Below are 25314 nucleotides of genomic sequence, written 5' to 3' on the forward strand. Positions count from 1 at the left end.
GAAAAAGTGCACCGCAAGTCTCTATTAGAAAATTCGAAATTTGAGAGGGAGCTGAAGAGGCTTGAGTGTACCATTAACTATGATGGGGGAAGGAAGAAGAAAGGCATTGTTCAAGGAAGAGGGGGCCAGTCTCCAGATGATTTATGAAGTTAAAACTGGTGAGTTGGAACGTGCGGGGAGCTAACGATAGCTCTAAAAGGAAAGTGATAAAGGCTATGATTAGGAGTCAAAGGGCGGATTTAGTTTGCATTCAGGAGACGAAAATTCAGAATATGACTGAGGGGGTGGTGAGGAGCATCGGATCTGGAAGGTTCCTTGATTGGGGGGCTATGGGAGCCCAAGGCTCTGCGGGTGGTATATTGGTTTGCTGGGATAAGAGATCTCTGGAGCTTTTGGAGTTGGAGGTGGGTATTTATTCTATATCGTGTAAGTTGAAGACTGTTGAAAATGATGTGGTCTGGGTTTTTACTGGTGTTTATGGGCCGTGTAATAGAAAGGAGAGGGAGTTGTTATGGGAGGAATTAGGTGCAATAAGGGGTATTTGGGATGAGCCTTGGTGTATAGGGGGGGACTTCAATGTTACTCTATCCCAAAGGGATCGGAGCAGGCAGGGTAGCCTTAGTGGAGCAATGCGTAGGTTTGCTCAAGTTGTGGATGACCTTGCCCTCATCGATCTCCCCTTGCAGGGGGGCGTGTATTCTTGGAGTGGAGGAAGGAATAATCAGAATTGGGCGAGATTGGATCGATTCCTGGTATCCCAGGGATGGTTAGATATCTTCAGGGGGGCTGTTCAGTGTAGGCTCCCTAGGCCTACCTCTGATCACTTCCCTATCTTGTTGAAGGGGGGAGGGATGAGCCGGGGGCCCTCTCCATTCAGGTTCGAAAATATGTGGCTCAAGGTGGAGGGGTTCAAGGAGCTCCTTCGGGAATGGTGGCAAGGTGGGGAAAGAGTAGGCAGGGCTAGTTTTAGACTGGCTGATAAAATGAAGGTGATGAAGGAGAAAATTAAAGTCTGGAACAGGGATGTTTTTGGTAGAGTGGAAGTGAATAAAGGTTTAGCCCTTCGGCAAATTGAGTTTTGGGACAGGGTGGAAAGTGGCAGGGACCTGTCAGAAAGAGAAGTGGATATGAAAAACGAGGCCAAGGAGAACTTCAAGAAGTGGGTTCTTTTAGAAGAAGCCCATTGGAGACAAATGTCTCGGGAGCTGTGGCTTAGAGAAGGGGATAAGAACACTGGGTTTTTCCACAAGATGGCTAGTGCCCATTGGAGAAATAATTTTTTGGATAGAATTATAATAAATGGGGAGGAATTGGTGGAGGAGCAGGAGGTGAGGGAGGGGATTGTCAAGGCTTTTCAGCAGCAACTAAGGGAAGAACCAGGGTGGAGAGCTGACCTAGGGGGGTTGCATCTTAAAAGTCTTGATCACAGTGAAGCTGAAGCTTTGGAGGTCCCCTTTACTGAAGAAGAAATTTTCGCTGCTCTGATGGAAATGAATGGCGATAAGGCTCCAGGCCCGGATGGGTTCACTGTGGCCTTTTGGCAAGCTTGTTGGGATTTTGCTAAGGAAGAGATTCTTGAGCTGTTCAAGGAATTATATGATCAGAAGTCTTTCGCAAAAAGCCTGAACGCCACCTTCTTGGTCATCATCCCAAAAAAAGGCGGGGCTGAGGATTTAGGGGAGTTTCGGCCCATCAGCCTGTTAGGGGGGCTGTACAAGCTTATGGCTAAAGTGTTGGCCAATACGCTGAAATTGGTGTTAGACAAGGTGGTCTCGGTTGATCAGAATGCGTTTGTAAGGGGGAGACAAATTATAGATGCCTCTCTTATAGCTAATGAGGTGGTTGATTATTGGCAAAAGAGGAAAGAAAAGGGGCTGGTGTGTAAGCTGGATATTGAGAAAGCCTATGACAGCATCAGCTGGAGCTTCCTTATGAAGGTCTTGAGTAAGATGGGCTTTGGATCACGTTGGATGGATTGGATGTGGTGGTGTTTTTCAACGGCAAAATTTTCCGTCCTTATTAACGGGGCTCCAGCTGGGTTCTTTCCCAGCTCTAAGGGTTTGCGTCAAGGAGACCCAATGTCTCCTTATCTTTTCATCTTGGGCATGGAAGTGCTGAGTGCACTCATCAGGCGGGCAGTGCAGGGGAACTACATCTCTGGCTGTAGGCTTAGAGGCAGAGGGGGGGAAGAGATAATGGTGTCTCATTTGCTCTTTGCAGACGACACTATCATCTTCTGCGAGGCCAGCAAGGACCAATTAACACATCTTGGATGGATCTTGGCGTGGTTCGAAGCGGCTTCCGGGTTAAGGATTAATCTGGCCAAGAGTGAGCTGATACCAGTAGGGGAGATTGATAATGTTGAGGAAATGGCGGTGGAATTAGGCTGCAGAATTGGAAGTTTCCCGGTTAAATATTTGGGGCTGCCTCTTGGGGCTCGGCACAAGGCCTTGCCCATGTGGGATGGGGTGGAGGAAAGATTGAGGAGAAGACTCGCCCGCTGGAAAAGACAATACTTGTCAAAGGGCGGGAGAATCACCCTGATAAAAAGTACCCTAGCTAGCATTCCTATCTATCAAATGTCCATCTTTAGAATGCCCAAGTCTGTGGTTAAAAGGCTGGAGAAACTTCAAAGAGATTTTCTTTGGGGAGGGGGTGACACGGGTAGGAAAATCCATTTAGTCAATTGGAAGGTGGTGTGTACGCAAAAGGATAAGGGGGGCCTTGGCATAAGGAGGATGGGGCTGTCGAACAAGGCCTTATTGGGCAAGTGGATTTGGCGTTTTGCTGTAGAGAAGGATGTGTTGTGGAAGAAGGTCATTGGGGTGAAGCATGGGTTGGAGGGTGGGGGCTGGAAATCAAAGGAAGCCCGGGGGCCTTTTGGTGTGGGAGTTTGGAAGGAAATTTTAAAGGAAATGGGCTGGTGCTGGAACAATATGAAGTTTAAGGTGGGGAGGGGGAATAAGGTTAGGTTTTGGACTGATCATTGGTGTGGTAATGAAGCGCTGTCCCAAGTGTTTCCTCAGATTTTCGCTTTGGCTGCATGCAGAAATGCAGTGGTGGATGAGGTGTGGGACCCAAGGCTTGGCCAAGAAGGGTGGAATCTCAGGTTGGGTAGAGACTCTAATGACTGGGAGCTGGGTCTGATTGAGGAGCTGCTGTTTCTGCTAAGGGACATCAGAGTAACCCCTGAGGAGGACTCAGTGCTTTGGAAAGGGGGAGGTTCTGATAGTTTTCGGATCCGGGGGGCTTATAATCTGGTGGCAGCCCCTAATACTCTTGTTTTTCCCGGAAAAAATATTTGGGTGGATATGGTCCCTTCAAAAGTGGCTTTCTTTGCGTGGGAGGCTACTTGGGAAAAAATTCTCACTTTGGATAGGCTGCAAGTGCGTGGGTGGCAGCTCCCAAATTGTTGCTTTTTGTGTGGTTGTGAGGAGGAAAATGTAAATCACATTCTTTTACACTGTACAGTGGTTAGGAGCCTTTGGGAAATTGCCTTTGCCTTATTCGGGGTCCAGTGGGTGTTTCCAGAGAGGGTCAAAGAGGCTTTGTTTTGTTGGCAGGGTTCTTTTGTGGGTAAAAAAAGGAAGAAATTATGGAAGTCCATCCCGCTTTGTATTTTTTGGACGGTGTGGAAGGAAAGAAATAGGTTAGCTTTTAGAGGGGGTTTTTTGGCTATTCAGACTCTAAAGAACTCTTTTGTATGTAATTTGTGGAGTTGGGCTAAGCTGTATAGGGGAGAGGAGTCCTCTTCACTTCTAGGCTTCTTGGAGTGGATAGCGGTCCCCTAAGGGTCGGTGAGGGGTTTCTTTTTGTTGTTCCCGTGGCCTTGGGGCTGCTTAGTATACCTTTTGTATGCGGTGCGGCCTTTTGGCCTTCTTTAATATAGCTTCTGCTTTTGCCTATCAAAAAAAAAAAAACTTCAAAACTATATGTGGCTTGCCCTAAGAAACTTATGGGAGGCAACCCCAATTTTTAGTCAAAGTCAGGGTTAAAATGCTATCGTGGATCTAAAAAAAAAAACTTCCAAGAATCCTTATTTTTTCTTAAGTCATCATAAGATCTTAAAAAAGAAACTCCAAGAATTCTTCTTTTCTCTAGGGTCACCATAGGATCTCAAAAAAAAAAAAAAAAAAAAAATTCAAGGATCTTTATTTTCTCTTAGGTCACCATAGATGGATAAAAAACGAAAGTTTTACAACAATAAAAATTTCTACACTCCTATAATGGAGCTTACAGCCCATCTATTGAAAAGAAAATATTTTATAATAAAATAAAAATTTTATACCCCTTATGGCCTTACAACCCATCTAAAGAAGAAGTATTTCGATCACAACCATATTTATAATATTAAACAACATATATGGCCATTATATTCAGTTATTCAACCCTTTGGACCATGGAATGAATAAACACACCCTATAAAACAATGTGAGCACCTTATAAAGGATCTAACATGCTAGAACTTACCTTAAGGCTCTTATACCAGTTGCTAGGAACCCAAATTACTTTGTTACCTAACTTAGATCTCATACAGTGCATGCTATGTATCCTTAACCTCTCTAGATCTAATGCAATAGAAAACCATTACTATAAAATCTAAAATAAACATTAGATCTAGAGGTTAGAACACATACATGCAATCTATATGTTCCTATATCGTTCTCAAGCTGATGTCAAAAAATGCCATAGAACTCATTTACCCAATGTTCTTCCACTTGATCTCTCCTCATATGTTAGACATGAGAAATGTGTGGGTTTTTCTCTTTTTTCATTGAGGTGGCTAGTTTTTCTCTTCGGTGGTTCTCTAGAAGACAAAATGACAAAAGTCTAAACCCTAAACCCCTAAGGGTATTATATAAGGCTCCTTGTGGGTTTAAGTGACTTAAGCTTAGATTGGGTTTGGATCACTTAATTATTTATCTGCTCTTTCATTGTATTTCATCATTTTTGTGTGGATAAATTATTCTTTTATTGGAAAGATTAATTTTTGGCTGCTCACATTATTGGACTAAGCTCCTATTGATAGTCCAACTAGTCAAACCAATTGATCCAGTATGGCATTTAAAACAATTGAAACAATGAGGACTATGTGATGATTTCTTTGTGTCAATTTGATCACTTAAGTGTAATTTACAAAATAATGCATTTATGTGCTACAATTTATGCAAACTATTCATATAAAATTCAATCAACATGCATTTTTAATCAAATAGTTGACAAAAGTAAAAAATTAATGGCAACCAATGTAATCAAATTGTCCAATTATATTGTAATTAAGTCTAATTCCCTCATAATTTCAATGAATCTATCCTCACTAAAGGGTTTGGTGAAAATGACCATTAGTTGATCTGTGATACTTACAAACTCTATCTAATTCCAATACGCTTTCTTTCGAAGTGTTGAATGTTATTTTTAGGTATATTAATGGCTCTAATATTATCCTATTTAATAGGGACATAATCATAGAGTATCCCAAAATTTAACAAGGTTTGTTTCGTTTAAAGAATTTGTGCTTAAAGGAAAAAAATTAATGTATTATTTTAAAATCAAATCTTATTCTTATTCTTATTTTAAAAAATTGATGAATGACAATAAAATTGATTTATCATTCCTATTCTCTATTCTAACAGTCCAAACATGGTCTAGAGGTAAAGAGTTTAATGAAAATCATCAAAATAGCTATGGCTACTAATACGGGCAAGCAGGCCCAGTCAACTAGTCCAACCCAGATAAGCTCATTATAGGTTTGGACAAATCCTGACCCAGTTAGGGGGCACGGAATCTTTGTTTAGGTAAATTGGGCCCCAAAACGATCTAACATTTGGGTCACTGAGCCCAAAATAGGAAGGGTTGTAGACCCACTGATTAATAGACGCTCCTCTCGTCTAGTAGTTGCGGATCAAGCAGGCCCAGTCAACTAGTCCAACCCTGATAAGCTGATTATAGGTTTGAACAAATCCTGACCCAGTTAGGGGGCACGCAATCTTTGTTTAGGTAAATTGGGCCCCAAAACAATCCAACATTTGGGCCACTGAGCCCAAAATAGGAAGAGTAGTAGAACCCACTCGAAACATTTGGAATCGAGCCACGTGACCAGTGGCTGCATGGAAGTGATGGAAGTGATCATGGTACACGATTATGACTAATTATTAATAAATGTAATTTTAATAGAAAACGTTACAATATTCCACCAATGTTTATTGAAATTTAAAAATATATAAAATAAATTATATCTTGTAATTTTTCTTTTTTGATTTAATCAAACCTCCTTATTTAAATTCTATCCCAACCTGAAAAATGTTGAAAAATAAAAATAATTAAGAATTTGTTTGAAAGTGATTTCATTTAAAACATTTTTGTTTATACGTGTTTTTGAAAACATTTTTATTACCCGAACTATTTTTTTTTTATATTGATTAGTGTTTAGATATAAATTAAAAAAAAGAGAGTATTTTCACAATGTTTTTAATGATACAATATACAACAAAAAATAATTTTTAAAAGAATTACTTATAAGATGATTGCTGAAGAATCATTTTGAACGACTCTTTTAAATTTATTTTTAAAAGTATTTTTAAACATTAGAAAACGTTTTTAATTTCTTTTAAAGTTACTACAAAGCAAAATATATATATATATATATACTAAACCAAAACTAGACCCAAAGAAAGTGAAAAAATGAATCATAAACATAAAAAAGGGGATTGTAATGTGAATGCATCATAAGGTAGCAAGTTGCAGGCAAGGGACCAAAAACTTCTCTTTCTCTGTCACAAAGAATTTGGATTCTCTGGTCATTTGGTTAGGTCTTTATCATTCCCATGAGGATAAGGGACATCCCCCTGCAATAACCTACCCTCTCACCCTCTCACAATATCTTTTGCCTAAGAGAATGGAAAAAAGGAAAAAGAATGAGAAAGAGCAAGGGAAGTAGTAGCATATATGTTGAGAGAAACAAAAGATGGGGAATTTTGAGTAGTTTGGTTGCTTGGAAACCAACCATTTAGTAGATACATAAGAGGATGTTTTATCAACCTACCAAGACACATGACATGTGGGGAGGAATCTTTGGGATATATAAAGATTAGGGCACTTCCATAGGGCATGGGGAATAATAATCCATAGATAGAGTCAACTTTATCAAGTGGCAAATTTGTGAACTCAAAATATGGGCACCTTCCAAGATGAACAAGAGTTGGGACCCCACCACCCTCCACCCAAAAAGAGGCCTTTGATTTTGATATTTAGGTATCTCCATATTCTTTTAGTGTTAGCTGCCCCAAATTTGGATTTCAAACATCCATCCAATTGTAGTTAGACTTGGGGTCAAAAAAGTTAAAAAGGGAAAAAGAAAAAAGAGAGATAAAATAAAAAAGATTGACTAAGTAGCTTAGCTGGTTAATACTATGGATTAAGAATCAGATCCCAAGTTTGACATTAAGTTCAGATTTAAGCTTTTCATAATGAGATCTTCTAAAAGCTCTGGACAAAGATTTTCAAGAAATCATGGCTAATAATTAAAATTACTCAACTTATGCTATAACTTTTTGACAACATGATCCAATTAAACTTCGGGAAAAATAACTTTTTGGACAAAGTAATTGTGTTCATACACATATCATAACACGAATTTCACGAGGTCTCCTGAAAAGAAAAAAAAAACCCGAAGAGGTAATCATTGAACTTCAAATTTGGTTATCATACTTAAAAGTGTACAAAAATAAAATAAAATCTAGGTCGTTGAATAAAAGCATAAATAATGAAATCCAAGTACAAAGAATGACATAAAATACGATTGAATGACAGTGAGACACAAAACAACAAATACGTAAAATAATAGAACTTAAATATATATATGTGACATGAACAATAGGTACGAACGAGAAAATTGATCCAATTTTTTTAAAAAACATTTTGATGCTATAAACAGAAAAGATTGATGAGATGTAATGAGAAGTAAATGATTTAGGGGTTAGCGGAATTCAAGTAACCTAGACATTGAATTCTAAAAGTCATCTCATTATCAGCTCAGAAGGGATGAATATGGAAGGCTAGGCTACAAAGTAGGTTTATAAATCATAGGAAAATGACAAGTTTAGAGCATGGAATTGTGATGAATATGAGAGCTTAGACCATTGAATAGGCCTATAAAATCATGGGAAACAAACAAATTTAGAACATAGACTTGTCAACTTCATTAAAAAAGTGAACCTGCCCATTCTCATGAACTCCCATCAATCTCATGCTCCATACAAGACACTTGGAAAAAAATAAAAAAGAAGAAACAAAAAAGAAGAAAATCAAACATTACCTTCTAAGATTCAACAAGTGGGAATTCAACATTTGCTTAACCAAAGATGTAAGTCAATTTTCAAGAAAAAATACAATCTGAAAATGAAAGGAAACCCAATAGTTGTTTTTCATGAAGTTAACAGAAACAGTGAGACAAGAATTGTTTTGAAGAGACAAAACATAGATGCGGCAGCTTCTTGTTTTTACAAATTTATGTCAACTTCAAGCAATTTTAAATGTTGAGTGCATGCATGGAGGGTGGTAAAATAGTATTCACATTTAAAAACCAGTGGAAACTCAGCCCATGGATTCATGAGAGGGGCAAAATGGTCATAAAAATGGTTTTCAACACATTCTAGGGTTTCATAGGCCTTAGTGCCACACGGATTTTCTTAGGGAAATCTAATGTTGGGAAGTCTTAATTTTAATTCGAACACTTTTGATAATTCCACAATTTTCACATGTGAATGCTGAAAATTATTACAAAGCATTGTGAAAACAGCATGGACAGCTTTGAAAATGTCATTGTTTACCTAGTGTTTGGCAGGAGGGATTAATGACAAGAAAATGAAAGAAAATGAAAGGATTTGTCTTTTCTTTTCCCTTGTCTGCCATGCCAAATAAATAAATGAGAGGAAATTGTCCATTGTCATCTTTTGGTCTCCCATTCACAAAAAAAAAAAAAAAAAAAAAAGGAAAAAAGGAATTAATTGATAAATAATAATTTCTTAAAATTTCTATTTTCTTCTTGAACTGTTGTTGTCACCTCATGATGCCTTCTATTTTAATAAGCTATTTGAGCACATTGAATGAAATGAGAGATCACTGTTAATTATTTTTTGCTAAATAATTATTGGGTATTTTATTTATTTATTTTTTTTCTTTGATGCTTTGTATATTAACCCCTAAATAAAATATGAAATTAGCTTCAAACTAGGGCAACTGTCCCTAACCTTAGAGATGATTTGTCACGTCAATAGCTGGCCAATTGGATAAGTTTGCCAAAAATAGAACAATGACATTTTGGATTCATCTCTTATTTTTAAAAATTAAAAAAAAAAAAGGAAAAATAAATAAAAATAAATAAATAAAAGGTCATATGGAACATAAAAGATGTGGGGCTGGAGCAAACCCTTATTTGTAGGATGAATTTGGGGACAGATGTTCCAGAGGCAATAATCACTGCATTGAAGATTCTGATTAGAGTGTGAATTTGTTGGTTTCTCACATGGGCATGCCTCCCCCCCTTTTTCTTTGGGTTCTTCTCATTTGTCTTGTTATCCCCCTAAACATGCATACATTTTCCCTTTTATCACTTTCCCAATTTTCTTCAATGCCAAACAAGAATTTTGCATTCATATATTGTCAATTCTCAATTATTGCATACCAAGTGGGTCAATTTCTATCATTGAATCTGAATAATTTGTTTCCATGATATTGGTCCAATTGCCTTTTGTTTATTCTTTTATTGTTTCTCATAATTAGGTTTAATGAGTTGAAGTTCAATAATACCGATTGAAGTTTGAAGATGAATCGTTCAAATGATTATAATAGTGAATGTCATAAAAAGATATGACATATTCTCATTGTACATTAATTTGTTTTTAAACGAGATGATATAAGTTTTATTCAATAATTGGTGTTAAGAGTTAAGGGTTGTCTTCCAAACTTTTTAACTTAAAAGATAGATCATTGATGATGATAATGTTGATTATCTTAAAAACGTTTGATCTATCCTTATAGAACTCAAATGATTTATTTTGAAATTATAAAAAATATATAATTTTATGTATCAAATGAAATTATTGGAAAGTGTTTTAAATTCTTAATTAATATAGATTTTTTTTTTTGCAAAGAATATTTGTATATAATATTTTTTATATTGATGTTGTAATATTAGATTTTCTTATAAAATAAAGAAAATTATTAGGAATATCTTTATAAATATTCTAAGTTATAAGAGGAAAAAGTTATAAAGATCTAAGGATAAATGAGAGACACTTGATGGAACGATGAGGCTTGTGGTTCATGATGTGAATACAGAGAGTAAAAAAACATGAAATATTTCAAGAACCCAATAATTGTATTTAGTTATATCATCTATAATATTCTTTATGATATATATAGTTGATTATTTTATCTTTATATTATTAAATTAACATTGTTTACATTAAAACTTCCACTAATGCAACAAATATCATATTAAGATTTTAAATCTTATTAATCGTATTATTCATACTTTGATCATATTTTTCATACTTATTTATATTTTAGTTATTTTTTCTATGTAATAACCACATTTTTCGTATCCTAATAATTATGTTTTTATCTTACATGTGTTCAACGATACACCGAAAAGCAACTATGAAATCAATGTAGTATTGACTAAAACTAGATCTCATAAGAAGAAGAATTGTAAAACCATGTGTTTACATGGTTAACCAAAGTCATCAACTAACATTAGAATTTATGTAAAATGTGACCCGTACCTTAGGTGCCTCCACCATGTGCATAACAATTATTGATTAAACTAGATTTGATGTAAAAATGTTTTTACTTGTTTTTTTAATATATTTCGAAACGACATGAAAAATTATTTATATTGTAGTAATAGTCAAAAGTATTGATTAGAAAGTGTAGTTAATTTTTCAAATGACATAATAGTAACCGCTACTGATGTGTTTTAAAAATGAAAAAAAAAACTTTCAAATATTAGGAATCGGTACTTTTAACTCTTTTCAAAATCATTCTCAAATATGCTCTTACCAATACCATAGAATCAAATAAGATTTGGTATGTTTTATCATTTACGAGTCATTACATTATAACTATTTAACTGTAATTCCACAATAAGAAAAAGACAAAGCATGTATGCTCTTGCTATTATATTTTAATTTTCCAATAATTAAAAAGAAGAAAAATGTTGTAATTCATGAGTCTGGCCAAGTGGAAGACAGACACCAAAATGGTCCAAAACCTAAATCCCAATACCAAAACCAAAGAGTTTGGTGTAAAATTGGAGGACCATTGAGGGGCAAATGGCCCCAACATGTCTTGGGATTATTAAGGCAGGATTAGGGATGGTGTCCTAGAGTGGGGCACCTATGGCTGGGACAACAAAAACAAAATCTCTCCTCTTAACAAAGGAAAAGGAGAAATAAAACCCTTGTCCATGTGCAGATATTAAAGGGCAACCTTCAAAAAGACCAACCCTCCAATATAATTTCTTTGGAACCACAACCCTTCTCATCAATTCTATTAATTATGGCCCATCCTCTATACTTCTTGCTGTTAATTATTTCAGTGACTGCTTTTTAGAATTTAACTTTTTCTGTGTCTTCAATTAAATAATTGAAATAAAATATAAAATAAATATATGGTATGGGAAAACTTATGTGTGTCCAAATTTGTTTCACATGAACATCTCTAGTGGGGTTTTTCTTCTGCTACAGTTTGGAGTAGTGTGTGGTGGGACAATGTTTGTGCCTGTGAAAGAGTGAGATTGATGAATGGAAAATGATTATGTCATAAAATGGTAAAAAAAGGAAAAGGAAAAGGAAAAAAAATCCATAGTACAATCTGAATCTTTTGGGATGATGATGGATACATCACCTTCATATAGGCCTATTTCCCACTCCCAAAGGCCCCATAATTGGATTAGATTAATTCTTAGCTCAAATTCATGGTTAATTTAAGCCTAATTCGATTACATGGTAAGTATTAAGCTCTAAATATAAGTTTTCAATTATTTTCAAATATTTCAATCCAATTGAACTACTGAGCTACACCTCAAGCTTGACCTCATAAATGGATGAGAATTTTAGGCTGATTCTCCATTGACTTTCTTGTATGACAAAAATTGTCCAAATAAATATTTTAAAAAATGGTAAAAAAGAATGTACTTTATTGAACATTAATTCACTTACTGCAAACTTGAAAATAGATTTTCTATTTGGCTTCAAGGGGTCAAAGAAGTTAGTTGAGAGTTAGGTTTAATTAAAGGTTTACGTGAGGGATTTCGGAAAATTTTTAGACTTTTTGTCAGAATGCAAATCTTAAATAGGATAAGAAAAAACAAAACAAAATCTGGGAACATCCTTATGATAAACTAATGAGGGTGTGATACTCTCTTCAAATGATTGAAATTTACTAAGCCCACTTCAAAAGTTGACCCTCAAAACTCCATGGCACCACCCCTATATGGCCTTGTGCATATCTCCTCGCTTCTCTCCCTATATAACAAAGCACAAAGCCACGCCTCTCTCTGTCTATCTCTCTCTCTCTCTCTCTCTCTCTCTCTCTTTCTCATTGAAAGATAAACAAAGAAGCAAGTATGGAGGAATACTTCTTGCAGTGGTTTTGGCCTCTCTTCTCATTCATGGCTCTAGTGTTTGTGTTGAAGGTTGTGGATTATCTTTGGTGGAGACCCAAGAGAATTGAGAAACACTTCTCCAAGCAAGGTATCAGAGGACCCCCATATCAGTTCTTCATAGGCAACATAAAGGAGATTGTGGGGCTGACCTTGAAGACTTCATCTCAGCCCATGCCTCTCTCTGATCACAACATCCTCCCCAGAGTTCTTTCCTTCTATCATCACTGGAAGAAAATCTATGGTATTTTCTGTTACCCTTTTATTATATATGGCTTCTTGGTTTTCAATTTTTAGGCCATTCTGCTACCATCCCCATCATGATTTTCAGAATCTGTGAGCTTCCCTTGACTCTCTGTATTTGAGTTGTTTCAGACTGAAATTAATTCTCCAATATATTCCCAAGTCATTTTCTCAGTGTTATCATCTTTGGATAACTCTAGAGAGGTATTTCTCTAGTTTAAATGATACCTAGCTAGCCTTTTTGTTTTCTTTCTCTCTCTGATTTCAATACCATAGCTTGCTGATGATGGAAGTTGTAGGCTTTTGGTGTCTTTTTCTTCCTTCTTGTTTTTATTTTTCCCTTGTTTTCATCTGGGTTTCAATGCAGATCATTATTATGAAGTTGTAGGGCATTTGGGTGTTGTGTAGTGCCCTAGTTTAGGGCACTGTCCTCTCCTCCATTCCAACAAATCTCTCTACACTTTGCTCCATCCACTGTCCTTTGTAAAGTTGTGGTTCTGATATTGTTTCCTTTTCTCTTTCCTCCCTCAGCAAACTTGTTATGTATCCATTATTTAGGGTTAGCTTCTCTTTCACCAGTTACTTTCTGTTATTTTTTTTTGACATGAGACCATGACCATTTGCAGGTGCAACCTTCCTGGTATGGTTTGGACCGACATCTCGCGTCACCATCTCAGATCCAGTACTCATTCGAGAAATATTTATCTCCAAAGCAGAATTCTATGAGAAAAATGAGTCACACCCTCTTGTCAGAAAGCTTGAAGGTGATGGCTTGTTGACCCTCCAAGGAGAAAAATGGGCTCACCATAGAAAGATCATCTCACCAACCTTTCACATGGAGAATGTCAAAGTAAGCTCCACAAATCAATTCAAAAGAAAAAGAAAAAAAAAACAAAAAAGGGTATTTCTCCTTTAAATTATTTTAATTTATTTTACCTTTGCTTTGGATGCTAGCTAATGATTCCAACCATGGGAAAAACCATGGCGGCAATGTTGGACAAGTGGTCAACAATGGCGAATTCAGACGAGGTGGAGATCGAAGTCTCAGAATGGTTTCAAAGATTGACTGAAGAAGTGGTTACCAGAACAGTCTTTGGGACCAGCTATGAAGATGGAAAATCAATTTTCCAGTTGCAAGCCCAACAAATGGTATCTGCCATAGAGTCCTTTCAAAAGGTCTTCATCTCTACGTACAGGTAATAATCATTATTATCCTCCTTTAACCCAAATATGCTCTCTACTATTAAAAAAAAAATAAAGGGAATGACTTTTAATTTTCTATCTTTTTAGATTCCTTCCCACCAAAAAGAACAGAGATTCTTGGAAATTGGATAAAGAAATCTCAAAATCTTTAGTAGAACTCATAGAGCGGAGGAGAAAATATCCAGTGGCAAATTCATGCTCGGAAGATTTGTTGGAGGTGATGATCAGGGCAAGTATAATGGAAGATAATATTGAAACAATAAACTCCAATTCTTCGGTTTCTTCTTCTTCTTCTTCTTCTTCGTCGTCGTCATCTCCGATCACAGTTTTTGACATTGTTGAAGAATGCAAGAGCTTTTTCTTCGCCGGAAAACATACGACGGCGAATTTGTTGACATGGACAACAATTCTCCTAGCAATGCACCCTCAATGGCAAAAATTGGCTAGGGAAGAGGTCTTGAGAGTGTGTGGGGCACGTGACATCCCAAGCAAAGATGATTTTTCAAAGCTTAAGACGGTACGTTATCTCTTGTTTTACCTTTTTGTCTTTACTTGTGGATTATTAAATTATCAAAACAACCCAAAAAATTTTGGAAAAAAAAAAAGAAAAAAAAAAGGAAAATCATTTTTTTTTTTAAAGACTATGTGATAGGTATTGAAATAGGTGAGGTAATGGAAGGATTTTTCTGCTGTCGTTTCACTAAGTATAGTACTGTGGCATATCTTTTTGGTCCCACCCACCTATTTGAATTGATAAAAAACGAAATCATTTCATTGAATTTAAGATCATTTCCAATGGTTTTTCATTTTTCAGCTGGGTATGATCCTGAACGAGTCACTGAGACTGTACCCACCAGCAGTGGCCACGATCAGACGGGCCAAAGCTGATGTTCATCTTGGAGGGTGTATGATGATCCCTCGTGGGACCGAGCTCCTCATCCCCATCTTAGCCGTCCATCACGACCCAGGGCTGTGGGGCCAAGATGCCAATGAATTCAACCCCGCTCGATTCTCGCAAGGTGTGGCCCACGCTGCCAAGCATCCCATGGCATTCCTACCCTTCGGGCTTGGTGCCCGCAGGTGCATCGGCCAAAACCTAGCCATTTTGCAGACGAAATTGGCCATGGCTATGATCCTGCAACGCTTCTCTTTCAGTCTGGCTCCCACCTACCAACATGCACCAATGGTTCTAATGCTCCTACATCCACAGTCTGGTGCACCCATAATTTTTCGTGAATTATCAGACACCATGAACTATTCATAGCCATGGATCATATATATATATATATATATATATATATATATTCGTATTAACAAGCTTTTAGATGAAGAATTAATAATTTATGTTTTGATCATGTGAGTGGATAGGATTGTTGAGTGGTTTAATACATTTGGTTTATTTTTACCATAGGATTAAATTTAATGTTATTGTCTCCTTGATTGACCCATGTTTTCATCCTTGGCTACTGACCACAAACCAGGGATTTTAACCAATGGTGGTGTTAAAATTAGGTGGTTTGGTTTTACCTTTGTGCTCTATCCTTCATTTCTTCTCTTTGTATAATGTATGGATTTCCAATTCAATATCCATTTTTGTATAATTTTATATTCAATGTTATATGATAGTTTTATGACTTTTAATGATTGATAGACTTTATTTTTGTTTTTGCAACTATATGATTTGTCGAGCTCTTTAAGATTTTGGTATATTTGATTTAAGATTTAGTGTATAGTGCCAAATTCGGACTAACTTTCGAGTATAAATTCTAAATATGAACAAATTTTAGGGTTTGAAATTCCATCATCCTAACCAAAAGTTGACTTCAAAAACCACAAATTTAGGTGATTCTTACTTTGACGCAAGGCCAAGCCCCACTTGGGTTAAGGAGTTAATAACCTAAACTCAATTCAAATATTAATTTATTTTTCATATTTTATATATTTTATGTCAATGTAACTTATAGAGTTTAGACTGTTGTATAATTCTAAAAGTAGAAAGTTACAATTTGAATCCACCTACCCCGGCCATAGTTGTCTAAATAGATTTGAAAAACAAATGAAGTTTTGATCCTCTTGCTTAGTCCTCTTTAAAGTCTTAAGAGATGGAAATATAGAGGCATTTTTAATTTATGTCAAACTAAGGTAGGGACCCTTAATATTTATAGACATACTTTATGACTATATCCCATCAAGAAAGTGATTAGATAGTAGTGGACAACAAAATATAGGTAAGATTTTTCAGCCTCCATTAGATGATATTACATTATTTGGTAGTCATCAGGACTTCACCCATCATTTATTTGAAATTTAAATCTAAATAAAATATCTTGATGTGTGTACCATTAAAAGTATATCACGTCACATGTTTCTAAACTTCTCCCACTTGATCCGCATATCAAAAGAGTTAGCTTAAGAATGATAAATTATTATAGCCATAAGATACCGAAAAACAATGGGCTAAATCAATTCATAAAACAACTTCATTTACCCAAATAGAAAATCTCAATGCATGAATCATGGTGGTTATGTCCTTTTCTTGATAGATATTTCCCTCTATATTAAGCACAACATTTTCTAAATGAATACTATATCACTTTATAAATGAACTTCTATAAGTCGATTTAGGTGCTATTTAAATAATCCCAAGGGATTAATTAGTCATCATAAACTTTTGTGTGCACAAAAATAAATAAAAATTGCTTCACTAATTGAAATAATCAAAATAAATATTTTAAAAAGTTAGAGAACAAAAGCAATATGTAACAATATCGTAAAACTTCAAATGTCATTGACGGGAAGTTTATAGAAGTTGCAAACCAAGTGATTAATTGTTATCATCATCACTAAACCTTTCATGCTCTTTCATGTATATCTTTTCTTCAAGATTCACATTCAAGAATGAAGTTTTCAAATTCATTTAATATAACCCTATATCAAAATAACTACTAAATTCGTAACTATTCTAAAAGAATCTTTCTTGGAAACTAGAGAAAATGTTTTCTGATATCGATAATCAAGTTTGGCTTTATATCATTTTATGTTTCCATATGCATTTCTTTTGTCTTGTCAACCCATTTACAACCTATGGTTGTATGATCAAATTGCAACCCAATTAGATCACAACCTTGGTTTTTAGCAATAGATCCATCTCTTTTGTCATAGCATCATACCAAGACAAATAGCTTTCTCCATTAATGGCTTGTAAAAATGAACTTGGATCATTATGAAGTCTAACATTAAAGTCAAATTTTTGAAAGTATACAATATCAACACTAGAAATTGTTGATTTCCCTATTCTTAAGAATCTTCTTAATTCTGTTGTCTTGTTCTCATCTTGTAGAGTTTGAGTTATAGGTTCTACATGTTCTTGATTTAGTGGTTGTACTTGAATTGGTTGCTCCTCAATAGTTTCTAAAGTATTGATTTGGTAAGAAATAATTATATCTTCTTGAGGACATGTTTCAATAATTTCCCTTTCTCCATCAAGTTCTATGTTAATTTCTAGGATATTCACTTCCACTTGATCTATGGTCCTTTAGAAATTTAGCATATCTAGCTTCAATAATTCTTAGGAGTATGAAAGACAATAAAATGTATACTCCTTGAAGTTCACCTGACAGCCTATGAAATAATCACTAATTATATATTCTTGGGTTAAACTTCTTTAATTGAGGATTATAAACCCTAGCTTCAACTAGACAACCTCATTTGTGTAAATGACTTAAACTTAGTTTCCATTCATTCCAAAATGCAAAAGGTGTTTTAGGAACTATTTCAGAATGAACTTGATTCAAAATTTATACTCGGCTATTGACCAAAAATTAGGGACTTTAACCAATAGTACTATTAAAATTGGGGGTTTTTACCTTATACTTTATCCTTGATTTGTTCTCTTTCTAATGTATGCATTTCCAAACTCAATATATATTTTTGTATAATTTTATATTAGCTTGGTGAATCATGACCACTCGATAGCTAATGTCATGATTCATCCTAGGTTTTATATAATTTATAATCATACACACTAGTATACTCACAATGGGAAAACCATCTTGATGATTAAGATAATTTATCTCTCCAATTAGAAGGTAGTACACTACCGATCATCTTACAATAAACCTAGAGACCCAAAATATACTCAAAGAAATTAATGTTAGATAGATAGGGAAAACTTTATATGTCATATGCAAATCAGATAATTATGATACATAACTAATTCACAAGTATCACCATAGTTCTCATACATACGACAATCAATGGCAATTTGATATCATCATAAAAACATCGATCTCCATATTAACTATTCAAAACAATAATATAGTATTGCGAAATAATGGACAACAAGATCTGAAGGTGGTTCTGGTACCACATGTTGTACAATTCTAAAGATTTAGAATAACTCAAATTTACTTACCTCTAGCCATAATAATCCAAGTAGATTTGAAAAGTAAAAGAACTTTGTATTTTCTACTAGTCTTTAAAACCTTAAGAAATGAAAATATATAAACAAAACTTATTTTTCATATACATTTGGATAGGTTAAAGAACCTCAATATTTATAAGTAATCACCTAATCAGTTTTCCCCATCAATTAGAGTGGATAACAAAATATCCCTATTTTTCAAGCTCCACTTTGATGTTATGTTATTTAGTAGTTACCACTTCACCAACCATTTATTTAAAATTTAAACTTAAATAAATTTTCGTAACACATTAACCTTTAAAATATAAAGTAAGACATTTTCAACATAGATATCAAAATTTGATATTTATTAAATATAATAAAGTTCTTCATTGACAATATTTATTTTGAGATGGTAAGTTCATATTATTAGAAGTTATTAATAAATTTAATTTTTATATTAGAATTATATATTTAGTTACTATATATTTGTTTTTTAGGTTACTATATTATAATTATTTTCTTTCTTTTTAGAAATAAGGGTAAATTTGTGTTTATTTCATTTTACTACGTTTATTTAAATTCTAATGGTATTGTACCTATTTTCAAAAGAATTCATAATAAGAAATCTTATATTTTCTTTTCTCTTTTTCTCTTTGAATCATTTTTTAATTTCAGCATGGTATTAGAGCAAAATTGATCTTTAATGGGACTTTTGATTTGTGATCTCATGGAATAGAGTTTAATCTCATACACTGCCTTTGTATCTACTTGATTGTGGAATTCTTATATATATATATATATATATATATAGTAGGTGATCGTATCGTTCGATTTTTTTTTTTTTTATCCTAGTATTTGATTTTGTTTTTGCTTTCTTCTATTCGTATATACTTTCTTTTGTTTAATGGTTATTTGTTGTTTATTCATCATGATTGGTGAACAAGATGATTCTCTTCAATGTATTAGTGTGAGATTGGATGGAAAAAATTATTCCTATTAAAGTTATGCGATGAAAAATTTTATAAAGGGTAAAAAGATGTGGAGTTATATTATTAGCACTCTACATAAACTTATGAATGAAAAATATGAAAAATTTGAAAAATGTGTAGAATAGTTAGATGTTTAGGTAGTAAGTAATTCGAAAATTAACATTTGGATCAACAACTTCATTGATAATTTGATAAACATACAGTTGGTGAAATATGAAACGACTAAGGAGATCTATAAACATTTGGAAAAATTGTATATGCAATCTAATTTTGCATTTCCTCTATTTGTTTGCTGGATATGAATCCAAATTCTATATATTTCTATTTGTTTGATATAAATCCAAATTCTATTTGTCTCTGTCTATTGGATATGAATCTAAATTTTGTTCATCTCTTCTTTTTCTATGGTTTTATGGCTTCTTCTGTCTATCTCATTTGATCTTTCATTCCTTGATAGTTTTATGTCAACTTTCATCTCTCTTTCATTTATGATTTTAGTTTTATGTCTTCTTTTTTTCTTTTTTCTTTTTTTTTTTTGCTCTATTTCCTTGATAATTACTTCTTCTTTTTCTATGGTTTCCGCTAGCTTGTACTCCAAACCTTTCTTTTCTAGTTATATTTTCTTCCTTGAGTATATACCTTTTTCATTTCTATTGAATCTCATAATGTCTCTAAGTCTCAACTTGTTCATTTAGATCATTTCTTAGATGATATATATATATATATATATATATAGTTTTTCTTCAAATACTGGTACTTTGGTTCTTGATTATAATGTTTCTTCCTTTCCTCATACGGCTACTTTTATATCTTCCGAGACTATGGATCCTCCTCTCTCACATTTTTCTCAACATCTTCCAAGCTATGATTGAGAAATTTCCTGCTTTGCATAAGACTAATACTTAGGATTTGGTAACTTTACCATCTGTATGGTATGGATTATAATGAGACTTTTGCTTTTATTATAAAGATGACTATTGTTCATACTCTTATTGCAATTGTTTTTTTTTTTCTCCCACTCAAATGTATTGTGACAACATGAGTGCTATTCAATTGCTCACAACTCTATCTTTCATGAAAGGACCAAGCATATTAAGATTGACTGTTATCACCAATGTTTTCAAAATCGGATCGATTATTGAATCGAAAAAGTTATCGGTTCACGGTTCACTGGTCGGATTGACAATCGAATCGGTGACGTCATAAATATATATTTTATATATTATTAAAATTAAAAATAATTTTAAAAATAAAAATGATAAATTATGAGTAACCGAATATTTTCATAAATTTATTTTAAATCATAATATTTTCATTAATTTGAATTAAAATTATAATTTTAGAAACCATAAAGTTAAAAAAATTACAATTGTAAGTTAAAATAAATAATAATGGAAATAAACTAATAAAATAAAAAAAATATAAATATAAAGAAAATATGAAAATATGAGTGTGGACCCCGCATTTCGGCTCATGCGTTTTCCCACTCGATGGCGAGCTCGATTTTTATATTTTTGAAAAATTGATTTTTATTGATTAAGAAAAAAAAAATGACTTGGAGTCGCCACTTATTTTTGTTTTATTTTTAAAAGGGTAAACAAAATAAGAAAGAAAAACCCTAAATGTGACTCCTTATTTGAAAAAGATGATCTACGAAAAAACCGGATCGGGTTCGGGGGTCAAGTTACTTATCGGGAAGGTACGGTATGGATCGTAGCACCCCTCTAAGTCCCTAAAGCCGGGTCTCTACTAATAAACTGAAGCTGACGTGACAATCAATGAGGAAATCAGCGGATACTCAAATCAAACTTGCACATATGAAAATAAGAGCGTGCATAGAGAATAATCAAAATGAGAATGAGTGCGTACCTGGACCTCCAGTGACAAATACGCTATCATGAAAGCAAGATCAATAAACAAATGAATATGTACATATACTTATACGCATGTCAAGGAACAGAATAAATCAGATATGAATGACGATTAAATCAATCAATCAATCAATCAATTATAAAATCACCTATGTGGGGCCCCCACCAAAGCCCGTTTATTTTTGCATGAATTAATTCTGTAAATTCTATCATTTAGAATTACAGAATTTAATCCTTGCTTATTTTAAAAACCTATTTAAAAAAAGCAGAGGAGATGTGAGGATCGCTCGCCAGAAAAGAAAATGGCGGCAAAGTTTTATTAAAAATGGGATTTTTGATACCTAAGACTCTAAGGATGAAAAACTTGGATTATTTAAAGAAAAGGATTTAGAAAGCTATTTTTAAAACCAAAAAGAAGAAATGGAAGGTGACACGTGGCCAAGGGTGGTCATACATAGTTCAGGCAAGGGCGGAGGCTTGAGTTGGAATCATTTGCTCCAAGCATTCTGCATGAAACACGTGGCTGCAGGGTAGCTAGAGTAGCTATGTTTAGGTGTCTTCTTCTTCGTGATGAAGTGACGTAGGGCAACCACCCAGAAGAACTCAGGGAATCCCACTGTAATCACCACACTTGGCATTTCCCGCATCTTTCTCCTTGCGAATCAAACGAATGGTAAGGGCATGACGCACAATGCTCTCAGCTGGACGGAGTGCATTTGCTTCTGCCAGCGTTTTCTGAAGCTCGTCTTCAAACTCGGATCAATCCCATATTAAGTAATGAAAGGGATTTTGTGAGGAAGAATGCACCCTGCAGCCAGGGAGTGCACTGAAGCCTGCTGGAGCTGATCTTCCTCATCGGAATAACCCAGAGTGCCGTCCGGAATAACGCCGTCAACTGCAATCGGAGTCGTGGTCACCACCGGAGATTTTGATGTAGATGATGCCGACAAAGGCTTCACCCTCAACTCTTCCAATTGATCCCTATTCATACACAGAACTCCCTGCTCATCCGCATCTGTCAACACCAAACAGTCCAGCGCCTTATGCTCTGCGTGGTTTCCTTTAGATGTGAAACAAACTAAATGAACTGCAGGCTGAATTCGGTCAAAACCAAGCAGGCGAGGTATGTCAACACAGGTGCGCACGTGTTGGAAGTAATCTAGTGGCTCTTCAACCGTCCAGTCATGAACATCTTCAGTTACGCGCCATGGTTCGTCATCGCAGCGCTCAGCCGCGTCAACTAGTCAGGTCTTGCTAAGAGCGCCGGCGATTCCTCCAGCAAGAAGCTGCAGTACTGTCCCTATCTGCGACTGCTGATGTAATGACTTCCGCTGCTGCGTCAATTTGCGTGCAGTCCCACTTTCCGTGTGACCATATCTCATTCAAGCATGCTCACAGTCACCCATACCTAGTGGACTTCACTTCTCTTCACTGCCTTTTTGATTCTCTAAGTCTTATAATCTGGCCATCATCCCAAGTCTTCAATGGGATATTTCTGATCGCAACTCCCAACAGTCTTGCTAGTAACTCTTCAAATTCATGCATCACCAACCCATTTGAAACGCCAAAACCCAAACCCTCTTTCTCACTCACAGTCCATGCATAGAACAAGATTCAAAAACGAGAATGTGACCACCATAGTCCCTTCAATCCAACTGATTATCTAGATGCCATCGAATGAACCAGAAACTAAAGGGTCTCAACAGCAAAGACACCCTGAGATTGAATGAACTCAGGATGCCTCATAAGGGGCTTGCATATAGCCTCCAGGAAAAACCACCCTGACTCAAACTTTTCAGGTGGAGATGGGAAAACCGATACAGTCAACAACCAAAGCATCAAGGGCAGAGGGAAACCGCAAACAGAGTACTCATAATGGACACTGAATGAACCCCATGAACTTCATTTCACACATCAGTCAATAGGCTCAGATAGAAGAGTGAATTGAAACTGATTTCAAATGATTTTTAAAAATGAAAACAAAGGTGGGAATACTGATATCTCATAAGAGACCCCAAAACAGGGGATATAAAACCAGTTAAGAATTAGACAATGAGGCAAAAGCAAGCAAACCCAAATACAAGAAAAACAAACTGAAAAACCCAACAAACACATTCAAACACCAAACTAGAAACTCATGGATATCCGGAAGCAAGATAAAAATGATAATGAACATAGGCCATACCTGAAAAACCTCCTTACAAACGAGAACTCGCCTGGTTTCAAACTCTGTTTTTCTTTTTATATCACCTCTGGATCCCCTCAATGCTCTCTGGAATCCTCTCTATCTTGACCTCCAAGCCAAAGGAATGACCTGCAACTTCCAGCTTGCTTCTCCAAGAACCTCCTCTGAAAGCTCCTTCCTCTAAAAAAAACTTATACCCAGAAGCTCCCTAAACTCTCTCCTCTGCTTCCTTCAAAAATCTCCTCCGGTAGTCTCTCCTCTAAGCTACAAACTCACCCTCAAACTTTCACCCTCTTCTCCTCTGATTTTTCCTTTCGTTTTTCTCTCTAGTGTTTTTTCCCCTCCTCTGTTTTTCTTTTCAGTGTTTTTCTCTTCCTCTGTTTTTCTCAAAGGTCTCTGCTCTCCAGCTTGCTCCTCAAGAATGGATACCCTCCTTTGCAATGGAAAAACACCCACCAAAACCCCTCAGAAAAATCTCTCACCCCCCTCTCCTCTGATTTTTCTCCATTTTTCTTAGCTTCCCTCTCTCACCTAACAAAAAATCTCTAACGGCCTGCTCAGAGAGCTCCTCCAGCTGCCAGACGACACCCTCCTGCATCTCCATGCAGCTGGCAGTCCTCAAAAATATCTCATAACTGCCTGAAGAATCACTTTACAGGTGTCACCACCTGGTTTGCCTCTCAAATCCACTACTTAATCCTTCAGCAGCCTGTCAAGAGGCACCACGCGGCCTCCTAAAGCTGCTCCACCTGGCAAAATTTGCTACAACAATTACCTCCCAAAGTGGGGGTCTACAATGAGTAAAGACTCATAATCTTGTGTTTTTATATTTAAATATTATTTTTTGACATTTTTATTTTATAATTCATATTTAACAACACATATGAAATGTGAAGATTGAAATATTGATATGTTATTGAATCATTAATTCACTATTTTTTTTTTAAATTTAATTATAATACCAAAAAAGATAATTTTTCTATCACATATCTAATTTTCATCCAATGACAAACTTCTATGTATATAATTGGTATTTTCAACCAATATCAGATTTATTTGTATATAATGGATATTTAAAAAAAAAATTCTTTGAAGATAATCAATTCAAATATCAAGATTTTTTTACTTATTTAATAACTAAATTTAAAATTTACTAAATTAGAAAATTAGAGCCACAAATTAAGTCATTTTGACATTTCTATATTAAAACTTTAAAATTTTCAAAATTTATTGAATTATTGAATTATTACTTATGGAATGAGTCAATGTTATGACTGTTCGAATGCGTCATCGTGGAGATGGTGTTCGATATTACTTCGCAGTCGAGATAGGTTGTCTTCAGGATGGCGCGGTTGTCGAGTCAATAATAACGTTATACTCGAGCTAGAGAAGAGGGGGTGATAGAAACGCATTTAGCTAGAGGGGGGGCGACAGTGACACAGAGCGCTTCACAACCATGATAGTCGCCGTCAGGATGGCATCGCCATCAAGATGGGTCGCCGTTAGGATGACATCCCCTTCAGGATGGTGCAGTTGTCAAGCTGATGACAACATTGGACTAGAGTTAGGGGGTAACAACGACACAGAGCAGAAAGTAAAGGGAATGAATTTGAAGGACAAAACAACGTCGTTTTGAAAGAGAGAGAGAGAGAGAGAAACCTTTTGAACAGTTCAGTTCGCCCAAAACCGGTCAGGTCAGTAGGTTCACTAGTCCGACCGTTGCTTCTAACTCTTTGAGGTAGATTAAAAAATTG

General features: G+C 35.3%; 1 protein-coding gene across 1 annotated transcript; it reads left to right on the forward strand.

The window, feature by feature from the left end:
• The first annotated feature begins 12409 nt into the window (after positions 1 to 12409).
• LOC100263507 (cytochrome P450 734A1) lies at positions 12410 to 15558 on the forward strand. Its single transcript, XM_002281329.4, has 5 exons — positions 12410 to 12908; positions 13534 to 13757; positions 13862 to 14103; positions 14198 to 14627; positions 14925 to 15558. The coding sequence occupies exons 1-5, from the start codon at positions 12629 to 12631 to the stop codon at positions 15372 to 15374; spliced, it is 1626 nt and encodes a 541-aa protein (XP_002281365.1). The 5' UTR covers positions 12410 to 12628; the 3' UTR covers positions 15375 to 15558.
• Positions 15559 to 25314: the final 9756 nt, after the last annotated feature.

Source organism: Vitis vinifera, chromosome 9, assembly GCF_030704535.1.
Source record: "Vitis vinifera cultivar Pinot Noir 40024 chromosome 9, ASM3070453v1".
NCBI lineage: Eukaryota > Viridiplantae > Streptophyta > Magnoliopsida > Vitales > Vitaceae > Vitis > Vitis vinifera.

Coding starts and splice junctions, on each gene's coding strand:
- LOC100263507 (XM_002281329.4), top strand. CDS start 12,629: ATGGAGGAATACTTCTTGCAGTGGTTTTGGCCTCTCTTCTCATTCATG. Junction 12,909..13,533: donor TCACTGGAAGAAAATCTATG/GTATTTTCTGTT, acceptor GACCATTTGCAG/GTGCAACCTTCCTGGTATGG. Junction 13,758..13,861: donor TTCACATGGAGAATGTCAAA/GTAAGCTCCACA, acceptor TTTGGATGCTAG/CTAATGATTCCAACCATGGG.